This window comes from Syngnathoides biaculeatus, chromosome 10 (assembly GCF_019802595.1).
Source record: "Syngnathoides biaculeatus isolate LvHL_M chromosome 10, ASM1980259v1, whole genome shotgun sequence".
In the NCBI taxonomy this organism is placed as follows: domain Eukaryota; kingdom Metazoa; phylum Chordata; class Actinopteri; order Syngnathiformes; family Syngnathidae; genus Syngnathoides; species Syngnathoides biaculeatus.
The window spans coordinates 15,660,465-15,684,125 of NC_084649.1; the positions used below are offsets into that span (position 1 = coordinate 15,660,465).

The window sequence follows — 23,661 nt, forward strand, 5'->3', positions numbered from 1 at the left end:
TCATTTAGTTCTCATTGGACCAGTCCTCATGGCTATAGTAAATATATTATAATTGTATCGGGGTTTTTTTTCTAAATTACCAGTATGTATCATGAGCATTTGTTGAAATGGAGAGGTGGGGGGGTTGTATCTTCCAGTTACCAAAATAAACTTTCACAAGTCTTTGACAGGAACAAAAGCCATGTCCGTGTGCGTAAAGCTAAGTCTTACTTTTCTTTGGGTGTTCGTCTTTTGTCCACATGTAACAACAATTTTGAAACAGTAAGACTGATGAATCAAAGGAGGGCTTTTAACTTTCACCATTCCTGTATCAGCTCTCTTTTCAGATCTTTTTCACTGGATAATATTCCCGGTATATGATGACACTTGGGCTGTTAACACTTAGGAAATAATTACAGTGTCTCTTTTATATTCAACTTATAATGAAGCTAATTCAGACGTAAAACAAGTAATTGTTCAATTAAAAATATAAATATTTGACCTAGTTTTGAAAATAAGCATTTACACAATCATAGAAACCCATCCATTTCCATCAATTTTCTTCACCGCTAATCGCCATGAGGGTCGCGGAGAGTGCTGGAGCCTATCCCAGCTGTCAACAGGCAGGAGGCGGGGTACACCCTGAACTGATTGCCAGCCAATCGCAGAGCACATTGAGGCAAACAGCCGCACTCACAAACACACCTTGGGGCAATTTAGAGTGTCCAATTAATGTTGCATTTTTTTAGAATGTGGGAGGAAACCCACGCAGGCACAGGGAGAACATGCAAACTCCACAGAAGCGGGTCCGGGATTGAACCAGGGACATCAGAACTGTAAGGTCAACGCTTTACCAGCTGATCCACCGTGCCGCCTATTATGGAAACCTTCTTTTATTTTATTTATTTATCTTTTACAAAACTGATAACTCAAAAACAAGTGGAGTCACATTCAGGGGAGGTGCACGTCATGGCGGCTACCCCGGTGCAGCGACCTGCCCTCATGATGACCCGTTCAACAAATTTTTTTCTCCATCTCGCTGCTGCATCATACTTGGCACAATCATGAGGTGAGAACAAGGTACTCTAGACTCCCTCACCCACAGTCGAGCCCCTGAACATCGGTTCTTCTTTTCTATGAAGAAACGAATTACTGGTTTTCGACTCCCGTCACTAATTAAACTAAACAGATCAGTGATGTACAATTTAGAAATATTTTAACCTGTGCCATCAATCCATTTTCCAAGCTGCTCATCCTCACAAGTCTCGCAGGAGTGCTGGACCCTATCCCATTTATTACTTTTTAGGATTATGGATACAAGAAGGTGGTGCCACGGCTCATTTGCCTCGCAGCTTTAATTAGGGCCCGAGCACAAGACTTTTTATAAGTGAATTACAATGAATTACAGTGATTATGACTCCATTGTAACATGCTTCCAATGTTGTCTGAGATAGTTTTTACATCTCCATCATCCTAAATAGCCATTATTAGTACACCTAATGTAGTATTGTCGCCACTTTGCACTTTTGCATATCTGTTGTTGACCAATATTGGGAACCCATGTGCTTGATAAGTATCTGCACCATTTGCACAATTGACACTGTCCCAGATTATAGCACTGTTCGTGACTTTAAACTGCTTAAATTTCTCGATGTCTCTGCGCCATTTGCACAACAGTCACCGTACCAGACTATTGCTCTACTCGTCATTTGGATCTCCTCTAAATTGCCAGAGGACTCGGGATCATTTGCTCAACTGTCACCAAATATAATAATAACGTATTGGCATCACCACTTTACTGGTAATGTTTCATTGATCGATGACACTACAGACTCCATTTTTATATTTTTAAGTCTAAAAAGTATTTTCTGTCTTGTTGTCGTCATTATTATTGCGGTCTGTTTGAGCAGCTCCAACTACCGAAGACAAATTCCTTGTGTGTTTTTTACATTCTTGGCAAATAAAGATGATTCTGATCCTCTTCTTGGGGCCCTCAGAATACCGGAAATTGCTACGACATTCAACCACATGTATCTTGGTGAAAATGTATTTATTTTACAAGCCAAAAAGCCACCCAAGTAGCCCACACTGTCACTGCTAAAGTTGTAATTGGGTGGTCTTGCCTATCATAACAAGACAGTGAAAAAGTCTCAAGGACCAATCAATGTCTGAAATTGAACTTGAAGTCAGTCACTTTGGTTTTCAGCATGCTCGAGAGCTTTTAATGGTGTCACAAACTCCTACTAAAGAATTTACCCGAATGAGCCCCACAGAAGAGCACATAACCTCGACAAATAGATTGCAAATGATTTTAGCGTGTGCCATCGAATAATCATTTCAATGTTTGGTCATGAAAAACATGGGTCTGAGGGCCCATTTCACAAATTTAATTAGGTACTGACCATCAGTCAGTTCAAAAGCACACTTAATTATACTTGACAAATTAATCGCCTGTTGCAGAATTGAACCTGTCTGCAAACTGAATGATATTTGAAAGGCCAGCTATCATCCAAAAAAATGTATTTTTATTTGGTATTTTAGGGTCCCGCAAAACGAGATCCCAAAAACGTCTCACTGGCATCCCTTGCGAATAAAATCCCTGGCACCAGTTTCTCTCTACTTGTGTCTACATGTCGTAGCACAAAAAAGGCTCAAGATTGGACGTGTAGAACTGAAGTCAAAGTGACCAATTTTGATTTGAAGCAACTCTGTTGAGCGAATTCCAGGTCTTTAACTAGGGAATTTCAATCGGGCAGGTATCCTGAACAGATGGGCCACGTTAAATTGGATTGTCATGCACTCCTTTTATGAGTAGCCATGAAAAAGGGGGCGCGAGAGCCCATTTATTGCTGCTTGTGGCTTTAATTTTTAGATGTGCACGGCACTGGTGGAGGCAGCAGTTAATTGTAAAGTCGGCTAATTAGACTTTTCAATCTGTGAGGCGGATCTGTGTCTGTGGTGGATGGAGCGGACGCATTCCCATACACGAAGCCACAACAGAGACTCAACTACAGTGTTGTAAAAAAGTATTGGCACCCTTCTAAAATTATTTTTGCATAATCTCCCTCACTTTAATGTTTGAGATCATGAAACAAATGTAAATAGATAAACATAATGCAAATGAAATTAATGTGGTGATTTAATTTATTAAGGAAGCAGAAACCTGTGCCTGTGCGTAAAATTAATGCCCCCGTAAACGTAATAACTGGTTGGGTCATCAGCAATAGAAATCAAGCATTTTCTATTACTGGCAAGGAGTCTTTCACATCTCTGGAGATATTTTCGCCTTTTCTTCCTTGCAGAATGTTTGAATTCAGAAAGAAAAATTAAGGGTTTTGAGGATAAATGGCTTTTTTTCATGCCACTATATTTAAATCAGATTCATGACTTTACTTTGACTAAGTCAATCCAAAACCATAAATTTATTAATATTTTTTAAGCCATTCAGAAGTTGACTCGCTGGTGTGTTTTGGACAGGTTATATTGCTGAAGAACAAGAGTGCACTTTACCTTGAGGTCACCAACTGATCGCTAAACATGATGCTTTAGGATGTTCTGTTAAAAATCTGAATTCATAGTTCCATCAATCACAGCAAGTTGTCAAAGGTAGGGCTGCAGTTGTTTAGAAGTTGTCTTGACTTCCTTTGTGGCCTTCAGGATGAGGCATTCCTCTTCTCTTGGGGTAAATTTTTTAAGCCGGCAATTACTTGGAGGGTTCACTACTGTTCCTTGTTTTCTCCATGCGAGGATAATGGCTCTCACGATGGTTCGCTGGAATCCCGATCCTTCATAAATTGCTTTTGTTACACTTTCTCGACATAGATTTCTATTAATTTACTCCTCAAATGTTCTGTAATTTCTTTGGATCGTGTTAATTTGTTGCAGCCATTTTTTTTAAATCCTCTCTCTGATTTGAACAGATTCTGTTAAAGTCATTTCTTAATTGAACAGGTCTGGAGGTAATTAGGCTTGGGTGTGATCGGTGAAAATTAAACAAAAATGTTGTTTTTAAGTTGTAATAGCTGATGAATGTGTATCAGAGGTCCATAGCGTGAACCCCACAAATATTTTAAAGTCCATTAGGCTTCAGGGGCAGTTTGCTTTGTTCAGAGATGGAGAGCCAGCAGGTTGCGTGGTATGTTTGCAAGCGTGAGCGCGCATAAATAAACAGCCACGTGCACAGATGGAGTAGGCGGGAAGGAAGGGGGGGGGGGGGGGGGGGCAGTTCATCTGGCAGCATCGAGTCACTGCTGGTCATTTGATTGAAGCCACGCGTGATGCACACCACAGCAGATAAATGACTGACAAGTGAATGAATGACATGAAGGAGTTTGGGGACTTCGGGGCGGAAGGGGTAATCTGGACCATCAGAGGGTCTAATTGGCCAAGATGGGGCATCATTATGCTCACTAACAAGTGAGAAAACGCACAGAACCGAGGAAAAACGGATGTTTGTGTTGCCAAGGTTGCACCCTGCTAATAAAAATTGTAATTAGAAAGTCTAATCTTGTTTCTTTGATCCTTGTGTTCAAAAATTTGATTTAATGACTTGACCCTGTCACATCCAGTTTACCTAATCTTTGTTTACTTAATTAGTGCCAGTTTCGACAAACTTTTAAAGAGGGTTAGATAGACAGCTGTTCCTTTTTGCTAGTCTATCCATTTATTTTTCATTCTGCTTATCTAACTTGGGCGGTGGGGGTGCTGGAACCTATTCCAGCTATTTTGGGGCGAGAGGGAGAGGCTGTGTACACTCTGAACTGGTTGCCAGCCAATCACAGGGTGCATAGAAACAAACACATTCACACCTACAGGCAATTTAGAGTCAATCAACCAACCAAACATTTGTTATGTGTAGGGAAACCCACGCACCCACTGGGAGAATATGTAAACTCCACACTCATGAGGCCAAGATTTGAATCCCAGTCTTCAGAACTGTGACACAGATGTGCTACCCAGTCACCTACTGTGCTGCTTCGTTAGCAGTCTACATATACTTAATTATTCCAATATTTTTGTAGCCAATACGTAAACTATCATTTACATTTTTTGGTAATGTGTACACACACACACACCTTTAATAGTTTGGTATTTTTCCCAGATGTTTTTTCTTCATATGTTTGTGTATTTTATATCTACGAGTAACGTGGTTTTTTTTTTTTGTTTGTTTGTAAGATTTCTTTTTTCAGTTTTCTAGTATTTTCACAAGGGTCCCGGGAGTGCCGGAGACTATCCCAGCTATCATCGGGCAGGAGGCAGGGTACACCCTGGACTAGTTGACAGAAATCGCAAGGCACATAGAGACAGACAACAGTTGCCCTCACAATCAAACCTAGGGGCAATTTAGAATGCACAATTAATGTATGTTTTGGGGATGTGGGAAGAAACCGGCGTGCCGGGAGATAACCCACGCAGGCACGTGGAGAAAATGCAATCTCCACCAAGGCGGGGCTGGGGGATGAACCCTGGTTCTCAGAACAGTGAGGCCAACGCTCTACAGCTGTTCCACCATGCAACCATATTTTTGTATGTTATTCAATATTTATTCTTATTTTTTTTTCCAAAAAGGCTTTAATAGCAGTGTTGTGATTGCCATACAGTGAAGAAAATAAGTATTTGAACACCCTGCTATATTGCAACCTGAGAAAAACCAATGTTAACATTTGTTACAGTAGCCTTTGTCTGCAATTAGAATTCTAGCTGATGGATAGGTGTTCAAATACTTATTTGCAGCTGTATCACACATCATTAAAAAAAAAAAAAAAAAAAAAAATCATACATTGTGATTTCTGGATTTTTCTTTTTAGATTATCTCTGGAGTGGACATGCACCTACGATGAAAATTTTAGAACCTTCCATGATTTCTAAGTGGGAGAACTTGCAATATAACAGGGTGTTCAAATACTTATTTTCTTTACAGAATGTTAATCTGTTGTTGAATTTCCCTCCTATCGCCGACTTCACAAAACACCTCAGCTCGCTTCGACCCCTTACTCACATTTAGCCCCGCCCATCTGCGCAATAAGATCGCTCGTGTGAGCCCCTGTCAGTGTGGTGGCAGCCCGTGTGCCTCGTGAATGCACAGCGGGGAGAGCGATCAATAGAAGGGCACTAATTATCAACAGTCGCCCGCCAGGAAAAGGGACCTGTCATGTCTTTATCATATGGTTGGGAGGGAAGAAAATTTATGGGTGTTAACGTCAGGCCACTGAGCTGACCGGTCGCCTTTCAGCGAGTGAACGCCATCTGCAATTAAAGAACTTGCGCTTCTCGTTTTGTCTAGTATTTTTACGAAAATGGCTCGAGGCACAATGATGGTGTTCAATAGACCCCAACCGATGGGGGTCATGTATGTCACAAAGTTTGCGTGATGTGACTGCAACAGTTCTTATAAAGTTACTTGAAAAAAAAAAAAAAGCTAGATCAGACAAGACAAATTTACTCTTTTACGATTGCACTATCTCAGATTACTGCAATAAAATCTCCTATTCCGATACCATCGCATCCTGTCTTTTTTTGGGGGGGGACTTTGTTTTGTCAAGCCAATGGATATTTCCGACCTGTCAATCACTTGTACAATAATAACCAATCAGATGGCCGTTTTGTCTTAGCACCTGGCTTGACACGCCCCTAGGCCATGTTGTTCCACATGCAAAACTGGTTGTCAGTAGCGTGCGCTTGGAAAAGTTAATGTTACAAAGAAAATTGTCCTTAGATGCGCTGGGGGAACCTGCAATTCTGATGAAAGATATCCTGCTAGGTTACAGGGGGCCCGGTTGATTCATTTTCCAAAGCCTAAAACGCGGTTGACAAATTCTCTACGATGGATTAAGGCTTGCAGAAGATAATACAACTAAATGTGGACAATATCAACCAACAATGCTGTATGTTCGAAGGTAAGTGAGGGAGAAGTATCTTCTCTGAGTTTGATTTCATTATTATCAGTACTTTATACATTGCAGGAGAACAACTTTCCCTTTGTTAGTGTATCACTTACCTGCTGAATGAAGTGTGTAATGTTTCATGCCGAAGAGTCGGCTCAGTGATACGTAAATGCGCCATGTCATGCAAGAGAAATGTCTGTTTGCCTATTTGTATCACATCAGACTTTTAAGACAGAGAACTGGTTTCGGTTATGAGCCTAGTCAAACTTTTCATCTGGTGACTACGGTACTGACTGGGTTAATGACCATTGTTTAAATGCACTTGTAGAAAATCGAACGTAACTCACTCATAGACCACAATCATATTACCTGTGAGCTTTCCAAGTAAAAAGTACTCACCCTGCGTTATATGCAGTACGATACCACAATTTTATCCTATTGGATTTCAACAAGAAGTTTGTGAGGCGGCATACTTTTTTTTCCATCGATTGCCAACATTTCACTGTAACTGACATTGCATTCTGCTCTGTCCAAAATCTTAATTATGTGTACATATCTTTGCGTGAAATTGTTGAGACCTCTCTGTAGAACTCTCTTGGACGAGCCTGAAGCATTTGGCAAAAAACATACCGCAATATTATCTGGAATACGCGATATAGAATCAACTTCAAATCTGTTCTGTTCAGTCGCCATTTTGGAAGCTTGTGGGACATGGCAAATGTAGCTAAGGGGGGCGGAGTTTAAGATCGCCAGTCAGAAAGGTCCATTGCAACCAGATGCACTCGCTACCGAAGGGATGACAAGAAGTGGATTTCGCTATTATAAGAAGAAAATGGGGGAATAGGTGGCTTTCGTGTAAGGCTTATTTGAGGAATGTTCACGTACTTTGAATACGATACGGCTCTCGAGCAGGTAACAAAACGTTACGTTGCCTAGCAAGCTAGTGCTAGCGCTCGTGGTTTTGTGTAAACATGCTGCCGTTCTGTTCAACACATTATCAGACTGGAGGAGTGAATTCCGGCCTTTTTTGAGCCAAGGCACATACTTAATTGAAAAATGTCACAAAAAGTAGATACATTAGTTACTCAATGTACTTACTGCCTTCTAATAGAACATTAATTAGCCTGTCTCTATGCCTCACTGGCATAAATAGATGAAAAAAGATAACATTATTTATTTCAATTATATATTTTTTGAGCAATTAAGTTCACAAGTACATACAGTAAAGAAACAGGTCATTTGTATAGACTCCTTGCTACATCTTGTGATCAGATTGGTCATCAGTTGTCCTTTTTTTTTTTTTTTTTTTTTAAACTTGATGACTGGCACAAAAAAATCCTGATCATGTAAATTCTACTAGTGAGGTGGCCAACCAGTCATAGATGAAGAGCCACATTTTTTACTGTGTTACGGCAAAGACTCGCATCATACACATCAGAGAGCCACATCATACAGCGGAACATCATTCGCTACTCACACACGTACCTTTCCTCAGCCAGATTTCTTGTAAATGTCAGACACCAACATCGTAAGAAAAAGCGACTCCTAAAGAGTGCCAAGGCCAGTAACATTAACATTAAAGGGCCGGTAATTAAAAAAAAAAAAAAAAAGTACATTGCGTTCTCTCTCACACAGACAAAGTACCCGTTCAACCAAGTGTTCTCTTGTATGGCACAATTCTTATCTAATCCCAACAAGAATAGTCACATGATTGGAGGTTTGAGTGCAACTATGAATCAGTAGCCATGCTAATGTCCGACATTCTCTGTTCGACGGTGTGGCCGAACAGTAGAAGGTCTTATACCATTTGTTTAAGATTTTGTTTTCAGGTAACAAGATTTTATTGATATCACCAAGGCATTTTTTTAATAAATTAACCTTAATTGTGAAGCTTTTTGGCTTTTACAATGTTCCAACGCGCTTAATATGATGCAAGTGTTAGTCTCTGTATGCTTCATTACTTTTTTTTTTTAATAAACTATCTTCTTTTCTATGTGATTTTTCAAACTGAGTAACTTATGACAGCAAAGTTTTGGAAATTCCAGGTCAATGTTATCATGGAGTGCAATGAAGTGAAGTTTTTAAGATGTGAAATGTGATAGATGTCTGACACCAAGGGCAAAGTGGCTTGCTGTTGCGCTCATCAAAAAAAAAAGGGAGCTCTCGCGCGCTAGTAAAAATGTTACACATTTTCATTGATCTGTACAGTTTTCCCTGGCCCTTTTGAGAACGAAATTGACATATTTTCTCTCAAGATAACCATCCAACTGGGATACTCAGAGGTATTTTTATTCAATGCGAAAGCCAGTTTTGCAAAAATACCGTGCTAACCTTTCCTGCTGCGGTCACGTGACTGTGGTTCGGAGACAACTTTTCTGTGTCGAGGCCATCCTGCTTGGGGGTTAACCCTTTCTTCTCTTGTTGCACAGCTGAAATGGTTGGCTGGAACAGTAAAGCCACCCTCCCCCAGTAGCACTCACTTTTTTTCCACCCTTCTGACCCTCCCGCTGCGCAATCCCATCTCAGTCACTCGCCGGTGTACAATGCACACCCACACATTGAGCTCGTTGTCACAATACCCATCACAGCCGTAATAAACTCAAGCAAAGATTGCACACAAATACCGTAATAAACAGAAGCTGACAACTACTGTAATGAAGTTAACCAAACCGCACCCACAAACAGAACTTCGATATGCTTTCGTGCCTTTACGAGAGCCGCACGAAAGGAGGCAAAGAGTCGCATGCGGGTCGACGGCCGCGGGTTGGCCACCCTTGTACCAAGTAACTTGTGACCATGGTAACGAAATCCATTTTCACCACTGACATAGTATTATATGGGATTACACATGGAGTATTCAAGAAATTAAAGCTATTTCAGCATAATACACACCCTTTAACAGTCACTCACGTTTGAAAAAAGTACAGTTGTGGTCAGTCATGCCTGCTGATATAAAGTTATGGGTGTGGTCCACCAGTCATGCCCGCAGATATAAATTTGCAGGTGTGTTTTCTGTTTGTAATTATGAGTGTACCCCTTTAAGAGCAGAGGGAGGCGCTGTCTGGTAAACTAGGAAGTAGGCTGAGCAGCAGGTCGTTGTTAAAGACCGTGTGATTCCGTGTTTAAAAAAAAAAGACGTCAGGCTGTAGTTCACTGCGCTGGATCGTTTTTCATGTGCTCTGAGAGTGCGACAAGTGTGCAGTGGCGCAGTTTAGAGGGAACATTGGTCAAGACTACAGAAAATAAGCGACGTCTTTCAATATCTATGTATTTCTACTCATAAAAAATTTTACGCGCGTGAATTTTTCATGCTCGACTGTGCAGATTTGCGAGTGCGATGGCGTGCGGGCACGTATCACAGTGACTGCTTTAACGTTAATTGTGCTTTAACGAGTTTTAGCAAATTAACATGGGGCAAGTTAACATCTGTTTATGTCTTGGTGTTAAAATGTTAATTGAAGTACACAGTATACCGTATAAAAGCTTAATGATAAATTGGACTCTAGAACAGATTACTAAAATATATTGACTCTCAATTGGAAATGTGGCTTTCAAAGTCTACCAATGTTACAGAAGGGCACCAGTGGCTCCACTGCACCACCACATTCTACTTTGACAGACCAACCATCACAACAGCCTCATCTAATCCCCAATACATAGAACCCTAAACAATTTACAAGTTATACATCAGGTTCACCGGCATGGATTCTCCCGTTGGGACTAAAACCTTTAGCTGGAGTAGCTTTGTCATCCTCTAGATAGCTGTAAATCAATGAGACGTACCTCTGATGATGATCGTACCGGTGCCTCAGTGGGTCAAACTCTCCTCCCACATCAACGACAATGTCACAGCCTGACAGCAGCGCGGAGTCCCGGGTCCGCACAATCTCTGCATCCTGAGCGTAGAACAGAACAGATGTGCAATCATCCAAAGAGCAGCAGTCAAGTGGTTCAGGAAGTCCTTGGGAAATGACATTTGAGTCATCCAAATGTCTTATTTGGGTGCCCTAAACCGACTGGATGTAAATGATTGGGAAATTAAATGAATCTCGCTCAGCACTTACTGTTGATTGTGGTGGCCAATTTGGACCTGAAGGAGGAACCAAGCTTAACCTTTTGACAAGCCAATCAATCATTAAGTAGCCTTGAACGCTCACATGTCCCTGAATTAGGCACAGTTTTTAAAAATTAAATGAGCTCTCACAGACAAGTAGTCTGCTATATCCAAAATCCTACCTTTACAAAAGATAATGAATTCTAATTTATATATATCCCAAAAACATACAGTACATAACATGGATGGATGGATGGATGGATGAAAGTAGTTAGAGAGAAAAACAGAAATAGCTTACATTAAATTGAATCCACTACAAGGATACTTGATATTGAACCAACTGAAGGTTTTTTTTTGTTTTTTTTTTGTAAATATTCTTGACGCTTGAATTTGATGCCTCATACATGTTTCCAAAAACCATGGGTAACTTGCACATCTGTGAAGTCATCGTAATGCTGAAAGTTACAGCCAGGTTTTGGAGAAACATGCAGTCTTTTTCCAGGGACTTTCCTGCTTATTTCAGCAAGACAATGCCGAGCCACATTGTGCTTGTTCTACAACAGTATGGTTGCATAGTAAAGGAGTGCGAGTACTAGACTGGCCTGCCAGGAGTCCAGATCTGTCTCCCTCTGAAAATCTGTTAAGCATTATTATATACCCAGTACAGTACATTTGGTGAGAACTGTTGAGTTGTATTTAACTTTCAAGTAGAAAACTCGTATTTAACATTCAAAATGGTTTGAAACATTTATCTGTTATACATTTTAATGTAATAGCTTTTAAATAACATTTTTTGTTTATATTTTTATGTTATGTTGGTACTTACAGCCAACATTTTTAAAGGATACTTAATAAAAGTACGAAAACCACTATTCCAGATTATGCAAGTGTACCAAAAGTCTCCCTCCCATCAGGCAAACCCTGACATTACATTTGTTTTAGTAATACCGATTAACGTAATCAATTTGTTCAAAATAACACATTCCCGTTTCCTATGCAAAGTGTATCTTGAGCTAGTATCAACGAGACTGTCATCTGTCTTTATAACAGCGCCCCAATGTGGCATGTTTTAACGACACAACGCCGTAATAATACTAGATAAGACAAGACATCCTCCCCACCTTGTATTCGGGTAATTGCTGGAGGAAGAAGCAGGCCAGAACCTCGTCACAGTGAAAAGTTCCGTTGTGGGTTCCGATTTTTTTGCCAGCCATCCTGTCTGCGCGGAGCCTCTTGGCTTCAGTCGACATGTGGCGTCTCCCTGCGGCGTGAAGTTGAAATGAGACACGCTGAGCACGAAGCTGGTTGCGCTGAGACTTTTGCAATTCGATGAGGAGAGTTCTGTTATTGTTTGTTTTTAAGAAATATTCTGTACGGACTAAATTCGTTGCCAACAAACACACGCGCCTCATTAATGCAACGAGCTGTCGGGGGACACATTTAAGGGTAGGACCGGATACGGTGCGTCTGTTAGAAGAACCGGTGGGCCACATGAACACACTTTCAGTAGTTCCAATCTCGATTGTTCCAATGTTGTGTCGCTCAGCTTCACTGTTATAGTATTTGGTTTTTTTTTGTCCCAAAACATCAGCAATAAGCAAAACTGCATTTTGTCAAATTGGACTTCAAACGATCATGTCATTAGTCTATACTCGTGACAGTCACAGTATACATGGGATGTCCACGGGGCTTTTCCAGGTTTGGTCATGTGACATTTCTAGCGCCTAAATAACTTTTTCCCTTAAAATGACATTTTATATTTTGTCCTCCACAATCGATAACAGCCATATTTATCAAATATATGACATGCGGGCGGGAAATGTTTTAAATCAGCTCTTTGGAGTGTGATTTTGTTGATGTCTTCCTTTAATTGTTAAAAGATTTTGTTTTATCACAGACATATTTGAAGTAGTAGTTATTAAACACTTTGATCATGTCTCTCAACAAGCACACAACCCCGTTACTAAAACATTTTTAGGCATTAAAGGAAAAGGCAAAAAAAAAAGATGCAAGTTGTGTATCTCAGCAGAAATGAAATCATCAGGCAAACTGCTTTTGCCATGAATACAATGGAGGTAAATGCCTACTTCAACTTTTTTTTTTATCATTTTTCAGTTTTTTGTTGAGGGTGGGAGTCATAATGGATTCTGTCAATCAAGCTAACACTACGCTGTTACGCTTATTGTCAGAAAAAGACATTGATGTAAAAGTTTGTTGTTGTTGGGTTTTTTTTTTTGTTTTGTTTATTTGTATTACATTGGCCCACAGCTCATATAGCAACTGTGTACTCTTGGACAAAAACCTAAAGTCTGGAGTTTACATATTCTCCCCGGCCTGCGCGAGTTTTCTTCAAGTACTCCGTTTTCCTCCCACATTCCCAAAAAATGCATGGTTAATTGATGACTGAATTGCCTGTTGGTGTGTGTTTGTCTATATGCAGCCTGCGATTGGCTGGTGACAAGATCTGTTCGGGGCGTACACCACGTCTCACCCAGAATCAATTGAAAAAGGTGGAAGTAAAACCCGAGACCCTAGTGACGATAAGTGGTCATGTGAGGCAAGGGAGGGACAAGGAAACACAGGCCAACTAAACTATCCATCCATCTATTTTCTCTTGCCTGCCGCTTATCCTCACGAGGGTCACGGGAACTGCTGGAGCCTATCCCAGCTGTCAACGGGCAGGAGGAGGGGTACACCCTGGACTAGTTGACAGCCAATCGCAGGGCACATCGAGACAGACAACAGTGGCACTCACAATCACACCTGGGGCAATTTAGAGTGTTGCATCTTGCATATTTTTGGGACGTGGGATGAAACCGGATTGCCCGGAGAAAACCCACGCAGGCACGTGGACAACATGCAAACTCCACACAGGCGGGTCCAGGATTGAACCCGAAATCCTCAGAAGTGTGAGGCCAACGCTTTACTATCTGATCCACCATGCCGGCACCAACTAAACTATCTCATATTCTTATTGTTAATGTAATACATTGGCTTAAGACTGTGTTGACATTACTAAAAAAAAATCACATTTAAATCATCTGACCCCATCCAAATAAAGTAATTAAAAATGCTGTTAATATGTTCCAGTGCCTCAAAATGACAAAATATATACTATACTATATACTATAATACTATAATATATACTTGGAAAAAGACTACTCTACGCTACCATATTTTATAAAAAAAAAAAACCATACAGTAATAACACAATTAAATATAATGTAGCGGAGTCAACAGTATGGTAATTCAGTGGGTATTGTGTGGATCCTTTTGTTGTGCGTGCCTTGGCCACCAGGCGGCAGCATAATATATACAGAAGCACATAAGATTTGACGATAAAACCCAACACTCACAACAAAGATGCAAGTGGTAGTACGTACTGAAGTTGTTTGTTTCAGATGATAGAGAAGATATCTGTGATTATTCATTTACTCTCTGGCTGCATGTGTTGCTACCGCTTGAGTTATTTAAATGTTTATAATTAACCCAACACCAAAGCTAGTTTTTGACCCCGTTTAGACCATTTTGGATTGTGTATTTGCATTAAGATGGCGGATTTAACTTGTAATTGTCTTTGTTCTATGTTTTGTTTTGCAGGGAAACATTAGTTGGGATTAGTCACAAACACCTTGAAGCAAGACCTTGCCCTCTTTTTTTTTTGGAGGGGGTGGGATAGTAAACAAATGTTCACTGTCTATCAATTTACTGCTTGGTGTAAAGTACATTGCAGTCGTAACTCACATTTTTTTCTTGCAATTAAAGATTTTTTTTTAAATCCCCCAAGGGATGCCTCATATTTTGAAAAACTCATAAACCAGATGAAGCTTAATCAAAAATGCACGTACCACTGTGCTATTGTTCGCATTTGCGTTTCATCAATGTAAACATGAATATTATGGGATATGTGTCGCTTGAAATGTGTATGGAAATATATAAAATATTGGATGAATTAGATACTGGCGTTTAATCCAAAAAACTCACTTAGAAGGGGTGTTTTAAGTGTTCATACTACTAGCTCAATTTTAATATAGTCTTACTTCATTTAGTGAATAATCAAGCCTTGAATCCCTGACCAAAGCCAGCCCCCTCACAAATGTGGACACGAGCGATTCTCAGACATGGAAATTCATGATAACATATGATTATAAAAGTGTGAAGAGTCACTGATGGTGTAGTGGTACACACGCCTGCCTTTGGTGCGATGGGATCGATTCCTGCTCAGTGATGGTGTCGATATCTGCCCTGCGACTGACTGGCGACCAGTTCAGGGTGTAGTCTGCCTTTCGCCCAAAGCTAGCTGGGTTAGGCTCCGGCTCTCCCGTGACCCTTGTGAAGATAACTGGCTTGGATAAAGGATGGATGGATATAAAAGTATTAGCATTAGCACTGTAATCAACCTTGCGTTAGCCACAGCTGCTTTGCTGGTGGCTTGACTGTAATCAAGTGTTACTAAATGTTATTGCTTTGAAGTTTTTATTTCTTTGGCACGTACAATCCATCAAACATCAAAAAGGTGATAACCTTATCTTTCAAGTAGAATTTTTGCTGATTCCTTATTACCGTGTGTTCTTACTGACAGTTTTAACAAATGCGACAAACTGGCGATTTAAGGCATGCAGTGTGAAAGCAAAAGTTTAATCAGCACTCCAATATTTGCCATCAGGCTTTCTGGCCTTAATTCAGGACCATGGACAGTACCTCACATCCACTCTCCAAATAAACATTCCTCCTCCTCCTCTTGATGGGATTACACTGGCTAATCGCTTTGGATGCAACAGAACAACACGTTGCTTTGTGTTGACACGTTTTTTTTTTTTTTTTAATTATTCATCAAAACTAAGTCCTCTCCAGTCAAATAAATGACCCTTCATATCGCTAATGGCTCATGCAGTCAAGTGTCTCATTATCATATCTTTGTATGGTTGGAGACAAGAATACAAATTTAGCGTAGAAGACAATGTGGCTGACTCTGATTTATGCTGAATATATTTGGCTAATTGAAAGGATTATCCTGTCTTTAGCACGTTATGTGTACTGACGTTTACTTGGACAGCGTGTACTGATATCTGTTTTTGGTTGGCATCGAAAGAGACATAATCAAAGCAGATGTTTTACTTCAGTGAATGCACAAAAAAATGATGTGTCATGCGCAAAGATAAGCATAAATAAACAAGCTCTGGAAATCATGTTTGTCGGCCCACCTCCTGCCATGTGCGCTCCCCATTGGTCGCCGGCCCATCCTCTCACACAGCCCCAAAACCATGAGATGCAGAAACGTCACATGCTGTCTCACAATTTCCCCCCCCCCCTCCTCCTCCTCCTCCTGCTCGCCACTTCCAGTTTTACACACGGCAATGACAGGAAGTGAGTTGGTCTGTGCTTCCCTTAAAAGGAACAGTGCAGCCCTTGGCCACTCAGTCATCATGGCAGTTATCAGATTTGGGGCAAGGTTGTTTTTATTTATTTATTTTTATCGCATTCTTATCTGCTATCAAGCCAGAGTCTCTGCTAAGATCTATCTATCTATCTATCTATCTATCTATCTATCTATCTATCTATCTATCTATCTATCTATCTATCTATCTATCTATCTATCTATCTATCTATCTATCTATCTATCTATCTATCTATCTATCTATCTATCTATCTATCTATCTATCTATCTATCTATTATCTATCTATCTATCTATCTATCTATCTATCTATCTATCTATCTATCTTACTTATACTGTATATCCATCCATCCATCCATTTTCTTTGCCATTTATCCTCACAAGGGAGTGCTGGAGCCTATCCCAGTTGTCAACAGGCAGGAGGCGGGATACACCCTGAACTGGTTGCCAGCCAATCACAGGGCACATAGAGGCAAACAGTCGCACTCACAATCACACCTACGGGGCAATTTAGAGTGTCCAATTAATGTTGCATGCTTTTGGGATGTGGGAGGAAACCGGAGTGCCCGGAAAAAAACCCACGCAGGCACGGGGAGAACATGCAAACTCCACACAGGCGGGTCCGGGATATATACGGGTGGCATACGGGATACTAGTTAATGTTATGATCAGCATGCATAATTCATGAAGTGTGATATTTATTCCGGCCAAAGTAATATAATTGCTGCCATTGGGATTTAATCTGAGGTTGCGGTCTGATAAGAAGTCTGAAGACAATATGCAGTGCAGTCAAATTCATGGAAGTCAAGTTGATGTGCCATTGTTTATTGCCCATCCCTGCCTGTTTGCTCACTTGAGCTGTGTGTACGTTTGTATATTTGTGTGCCTGCAACATGTCTAGTTAAAAACATCCCTTTCGACTCAAAACAAGACCGTAGTAATAATGATAATGGTCCACATAATAATTAAGGCTCTCCCGCCCACTCGTCGCAGCTGGTGAGCAGCCCCACTTCGGGGTATTTGGGAAGTGTAGTTAATCCAATGTTAATCTTGAGCATGATTTACGCATATTACATCGTTAATTGGAATAGGCAGGCCTGCGCAATTATACTGTCGCCAATTACTTGCCTATAGTTAACGTACGTATCCCTTTTAACAGATTAATTCTCTTTAAAACGTGCACTCACTAATGCCTTTCCCATTTAATATGATGAATTGATTATATGCTTTATTATGTGGCTTTGCTGAGGCATCTTACATGTAATGGAAAAGATTTATTAGAGTTTGCTGTTTTATGGCGAGTCGTCGTAGTACAACGCCCTTACATAAAGGCAAACGCTGAGATTCAATACATCACCAACCATCTGTCTAGTATGTGAAGTACAAATTTAGTAGCAACTACACTGGAATTTGTCTTTGAATGACCCCTGGAAATATTTATAATAACTCTAAAATGGGAACTTAATGGCGGCATAGTGGATCAGCTGGAAATCGCTGGCTTCACAGTTCTGAGGACCCGGGTTCAATCCCAGCCCTCCAAGTGTGGAGTTTGCATATTCTCCCCATGCCCGCGTGGGTTTTCTCCGGGCACTCCGATTTCTTCCCCCATCCCAAAAACATGCAACATTAATTGGACACTCTAAATTGCCCCTAGGTGTGATTGTGAGTGCGGCTGTTTGCCTCAATGTGCTCTGCGATTGGCTGGCAACCAGTTCAGGGTGTACCCCGCCTCCTGCCCGTTGACAGCTGGGATAAGCGGTGAAGAAAATTGATGGAAATGGATGGATTTCTATGATTGTGTAAATGCTTATTTTCAAAACCAGGTCAAATATTTATATTTTTAATAGAACAATTACTTGTTTTACGTCTGAATTAGCTTCAGAACAAGTTGAATATAAAAGAGACACTATTTCCTAAATGTTAACAGCCCAAGTGTCATCATATACCGGGAATATTATCCAGTGAAAAAAATCTGAAAAGAGAGCTGATACAGGAATGGTGACAGTTAAAAGCCCTCCTTTGATTCATCAGTCTTAATGTCAATCGACAACCAATCACATGTAAACAACCATTCGCCCCTAAATTCACACCGAAGGGCAATTTACAGTCTTTAGTCAATTTACCATTCATGTTTTTGGGATGTGGGAGGAAACTGGACTATCCGGTAAAAACCCTTGCAGCCATGGGGAGAACATGTAAACTCAACACAGGCGAGGCCAGATTTAACCATACATATAACTTAAAATAAGTGGCTTGGAAAAAAGATGGATAGACACCTATGCTAAAAAATATTGGCACCCCCAAAGTGCAAGTATTTCTTTTTTGTGCAACTGTATTGTATTTTGGCCTCACAGTTCTGAGGACCTGGGTTCGATCCCGGCCCCGCCTGTGTGGAGTTCGCAAGTTCTCCCCGTGCCTGCGTGGGTTTCCTCCCACATCCCAAAAATATGCAACATTAATTGGACACTCTAAATTGCTCCTAGGTGTGATTGTGAGTGCGGCTGTTGTCTGTCTCTATGTGCCCTGCGATTGGCTGGCAACCAGTTCAGGGTGTACCCCTGCCTCCTGCCCGTTAACAGCTGGGAAAGGTTCCAGCACTCCCCGCCACCCTTGTGAGGATAAGCGGCTAAGAAAATGGATGGGTGGGAGCTTCCTGTTTGTTTTACAGCATGGGTTTGTCAGAATTTTTGGTGGGTCTACTCATGAGACACGTCTACCATCCATTTTCTGAGCCACTTATCCTCACAAGGGTTGCAGGGGTGCTCGAGGCTATCCCAGCTGTCATCAGGCAGGAGGCAAGAGTACACCCTGAACTGGTTGCCAGCCAATCGATGTGTTGATTTTCATGAGTTTTGTATTTTTGGGCAAGTCGGGAAACTCTGCTTTGACTTTGAGGTGAGAAAAATGGGATTCAGCCTGGACTGGTTGCCGGCCAATCACAGGGCACTTATAGATGAATAAGCGATACCACTGAAATTCAAGTGTTATAGACAATTTAGAGTCTTGAATTAGTTGTATGTGAAAAATCACTGAATTAAATGTTCACAATGGACATAATGTTGTAGCGCCGTGAACCTTTTTTTAATCTAAAATTCTCAAGTACAATCCATTTGCACTTAACTTTTAAAACAGTTTGTTTTTCAAACTTCAAACTTTGAACTTAACGTGCAGGTTTTCAAAATGAATGAGACACCGCAAACCCCACAGAGAGGCCTGAGCTGAGATTCAAACGCCAATCCTCAGAACTTTGAATCGGATGTGTTAAACACTAGACCACAGTTTGTGATACATAGCACCATAACACTGTACCCACAAAAGGTTTCCCCGTCCGTGACATAGCCAATTTTGCCAATTATTCGTGCGCGCGTGCGTGCGGCCCTATTAGAATTCCGAGTCTGTCCTCTGCTGTGTATCACACACACGCACACACCATCGCCCACCTCCATCCAACTGCAGTCACCACCTCATATTGCACCGATGACTTCACACAGGCCGACGGAGGATTCTGTTTCTATGACAACATGCTCCCGAACCCCGCCCCGCCGTTTTCCATCTCCCTCCTTTTCCCGGCACAGACCACGTGACTGTCAGGAAGTCTTCTCCCTTCTCCCCCTCTATGGTGATTAACCCTCTCCTCGTCGCCTCCGTGCCTCTCAAAGGGAAACATCTCTAATCTCCCCCGTCAGATCAAAGCGGCACTTGATCTAAATGTTGCATTAGCATTTTTTTTTTAAAGCACACCAGAATGAGTCATATACCAAGAGACCCTCTTGTATGGGAAAAATCACAATACATTGTTGTCAAGGTCAATCATGGTGAAAGCGTCACACACTTACTGAGGGAAACCTTAAAGAGCAGGTTGAAAAAAACATGGCCCCTGGGCCACACACAGGCCGGTACAGCCCACCGAGCGCTTGCATCAGGGGTAGACACATTTTTGTGCTGAATGGTCACATTTGATTTTTCAAACCGACAAATGCGCCAGGAAGAGTGGGTAAAAAAAAAAAAAAGTATGAATACATACTTGTATGTAAGGCGGCACGGTGGAACAGCTGGAAAGCGTTGGCCTCACAGTCTGAGGTCCGGGGTTTGATCCCGGACCCGCCTGTGTGGAGTTTGTATGTTCTCCCAGTGTCTGCGTGGGTTTTCTCCTGTCACTCTGGTTTCCTCCCATATCGCAAAAACATGCAACAATAATTGGACACTCTAAATTGCCCCTAGGTGTGATTGTGAGTGTGGCTGTTTGTCTCTACGTGCCCTACGATTTGCTGGCGACCAGTTCAGGGTGTACCCCGCCTCCTACCCGTTGACAGCTGGGATAGGCTCCAGCACTCCCGCGACCCTCGTGAGGATAAGTGGCTAAGAAAACGGATGGATGGATATTTGTATGCAGTTTGTTTGGGTCATCAAATTATAGGTGAAATTGTATTCATTGAATTGTTGAAATTATAATTTAGCAGTGCGGTGGACAACTGGTTAGTTCTGAGGCGTTCAAATCCTGGCCCAACTGGGAGCAAAATCCATCCAACGACTATCCGAGCCTCTTATACCCATGAGGGTCGTGGGAGTGTTAGAGCCTGTCCCAGCTATCTTCAGGCACGAGACGGGGTACAAGCTGAACTGCTTGCTAGCCAATCACAGGGCACACAGAAACGAACAAGCATTCGCACTCACAATCGCACCTAGGGGCAATTTAGAGTCTCTAATTAATGCATGTTTTGGGGACATGGGAGGAAACCACAGTGCCCATGTAAAATCCATGTTGGAGGCATCGGGAGAACATGCAAATTCCACACAGAACTGTGAGGCAGATGCTCTAACCCAGGGGTGTCAAACTCATTTTTGTCGCGGGCCACATTTTATTTATGGTTGCCCTCGGAGGGCCGTCATGACTGTGAAACCGTAAAAATCTTTAAGCGCCACATCAAATTTACATATCAAATTTATGACCTCGTTTTGGAATCAGAAATCGAGTGGAAAGGGTTTTTCAACTCTTGTTGTTTGGTAAAACAAAAGCGCTTGTGATATCTCAACATTTTGAAATTTTGGTACAGATTTGAACAAAAATCATGAAAGTTGATACATGTTATCTGCTTTCACGGGTCACATCAAACCATGCGGTGGGCCGGATCTGGCCCCCAGGCCTTGAGTTTGACACCTGTGCTCAAACCAGTTACACCACCGTTGGTTGATTTCTGGATTTATTTGTAATTGTTATTGTTTTGCCTAGCTGTCTGTTTTAAAAATCAAACAATGAAGCACCCAGGTTTGTCCATCCCTTACCAAAGTTGGGCAGTGACCTCACCTGCTCCATTGACTGCATTCTTGACTTCCTGTCAGGAGTGCTCGTACAGTATGCATGTGCCCGCAATGAGCGCATCAACTTTATGAATGAAAACTCTTCTTCCTGGGTGGCAGACAGGAGGTGAGATCATCTCGTTCCAATGGAGAATCCCCCACCCCCCACCCGTCCATTCCCCACAACATACTGTACTGTCTATCCATTTCATATCATATCATATAGGACGGCGCCACTCTACATGAATCCACCAGTTGACAACAAGGATGATGCATTGGGTTACTAATTGATGACAATGTCGCCCCAAGTCAGCTTCCGCGGAGCTGCATTCCTTTATTAGGGCTCATAATATATGCTTCTATGTAAAGCATCTTTGACATAATAAAAACAAAGTACAATCGAAATAGAACAAATTTAATTTAGTCGGGCGGCATGGTGGACCAGTTGGTAAAGTGTTGGCCTCACAGTTCTGAGGACCCGGGTTCAATCCCGGACAGGCCTGTGTGGAGTTTGCATGTTCTCCCCGTGCCTGTGTGGGTTTCCTCCACGCACTCCGGTTTCCTCCCACACTCCAAAAACATGCAACATTAATTGGACACAAAATTGTCCCTAGGTGTGATTGTGAGTGCAGCTGTTTGTCTCTATGTGCCCTGCGATTGGCTGGCAACCAGTTCAGCGTGTACCCCGCCTCCTCGCCAATGATCGCTGGGATAGGCTCCAGCACTCCCTGCAACTCTCGTGAGGATAAGCGGCAAAGAAATAGATGGATGGGATTTTGTAAAGTACTTTATATTGAAACTCATCTCATAACTTTACTCGAAAAAATGGCTGAGAGATGATTTGATTTAGAAAAATGGGTACCGCACCAGCACTCCTGGGGACCCTCGTGAGGAAAAGCGGCAAAGAAAATGGATTGATGGATGTATTTTAGTCATTAGCATGTAGACACTTAAATGAAAGAATATGTGTGTGTGTGTGTGTGTGTGTGTGTGTGTGTGTGTGTGTGTGTGTGTGTGGTGTGTGTGTCACACACATGTATCATGTTCCCTTACATGTCTTCTTCCATTTTGAATCTTTGACTGTACATTTTCCATCGTTATGACAGCAAAGCTGCACGCTAATAGTCTTTGCTTTTTTTTTTTTTTTTTTTTTGTCACGTTCCTATAGGAACCGAACGAGTGGATGTGGATGATTGGTTATCCGTTCAGCGGCGAGCGAAACTGACAAACACAAGGGCCCTCAGTGAGAATCCGCAAATAGCCTTTGACGACTAGCCCTCCCCCCCTCTCCAGTCACCACCCCGGACCTTAATAACACCCCACCTCGTCCACCCACCCCACCACCTCGAGAGCCAATTGACGGGAATCTGCATCCGATTGCCACGAAGCTTGGCGTAGTCCACTTGTATGCAGAGGCATGTACACTATGTGCATATAGACATCGTCACACCATCTTTCAGTGGAGATTTTATGTTAATCCCCTCCTACAGAATCGAAGGCGCAGTGCCAAACAATGCAGCAATGTTCTTTCAGCCGCTTGGCGAGGAATGCGAGCAGGCTGCTTCCAATACGGTTCTGATGATGTATTTTCAGTTTTCCCTCAAAATGAACAATATGGGGCATGTCTCATTTGGTCCATGAGGAATCACCACAAAAGCAGCTCTGATCTCCAAGCACCCATAAATAAATCATGAGGAAAGTTTGGGGAGAACAACAACACAAAAGAGTGCGAAGCTATATTGCCTTAAGTTACTATACTGAAGGGATCCTTCAACGCACAATAGGAATAATTTACGTAGTTATTTTTATTTCTTTGCCACCTCTTCATGTGAGATTAAAGCAACATATTTTTGTCTTATTTTTGGATGTTATAATAATGATTGAGGCCAAAAGACATTCGATTGTGAAAATTAAAGAAAACTCTTTTGGTTAATTTTGAATTTTTGAACAACCGGTTACCACATCTGCCTCACAGTTCTGAGGACCGAAGTTGAAATCCTGGCTGCGCCCTTGTGGAATTTGCATGTTCTTCCCCATGCGTGCGTGGATT

At 41.7% G+C, this 23,661-nt stretch overlaps 1 protein-coding gene across 1 annotated transcript in view; it reads right to left on the bottom strand.

Annotated features, from left to right (window-relative positions):
* The window catches only part of myg1 (myg1 exonuclease), a 32,240-nt gene extending 19,703 nt beyond the window's left edge, over positions 1-12,537 (bottom strand). Inside the window, exons 1-2 of the mRNA XM_061833051.1 lie at positions 12,039-12,537; positions 10,647-10,759 (exon numbers count right to left, since the gene is read on the bottom strand). Of these exons, the coding sequence (XP_061689035.1) occupies positions 10,647-10,759; positions 12,039-12,410 (485 nt within the window). The 5' untranslated portion in view covers positions 12,411-12,537. The remainder of the gene's footprint in view (positions 1-10,646; positions 10,760-12,038) is intronic.
* Between the last annotated feature and the right edge of the window lie 11,124 nt (positions 12,538-23,661).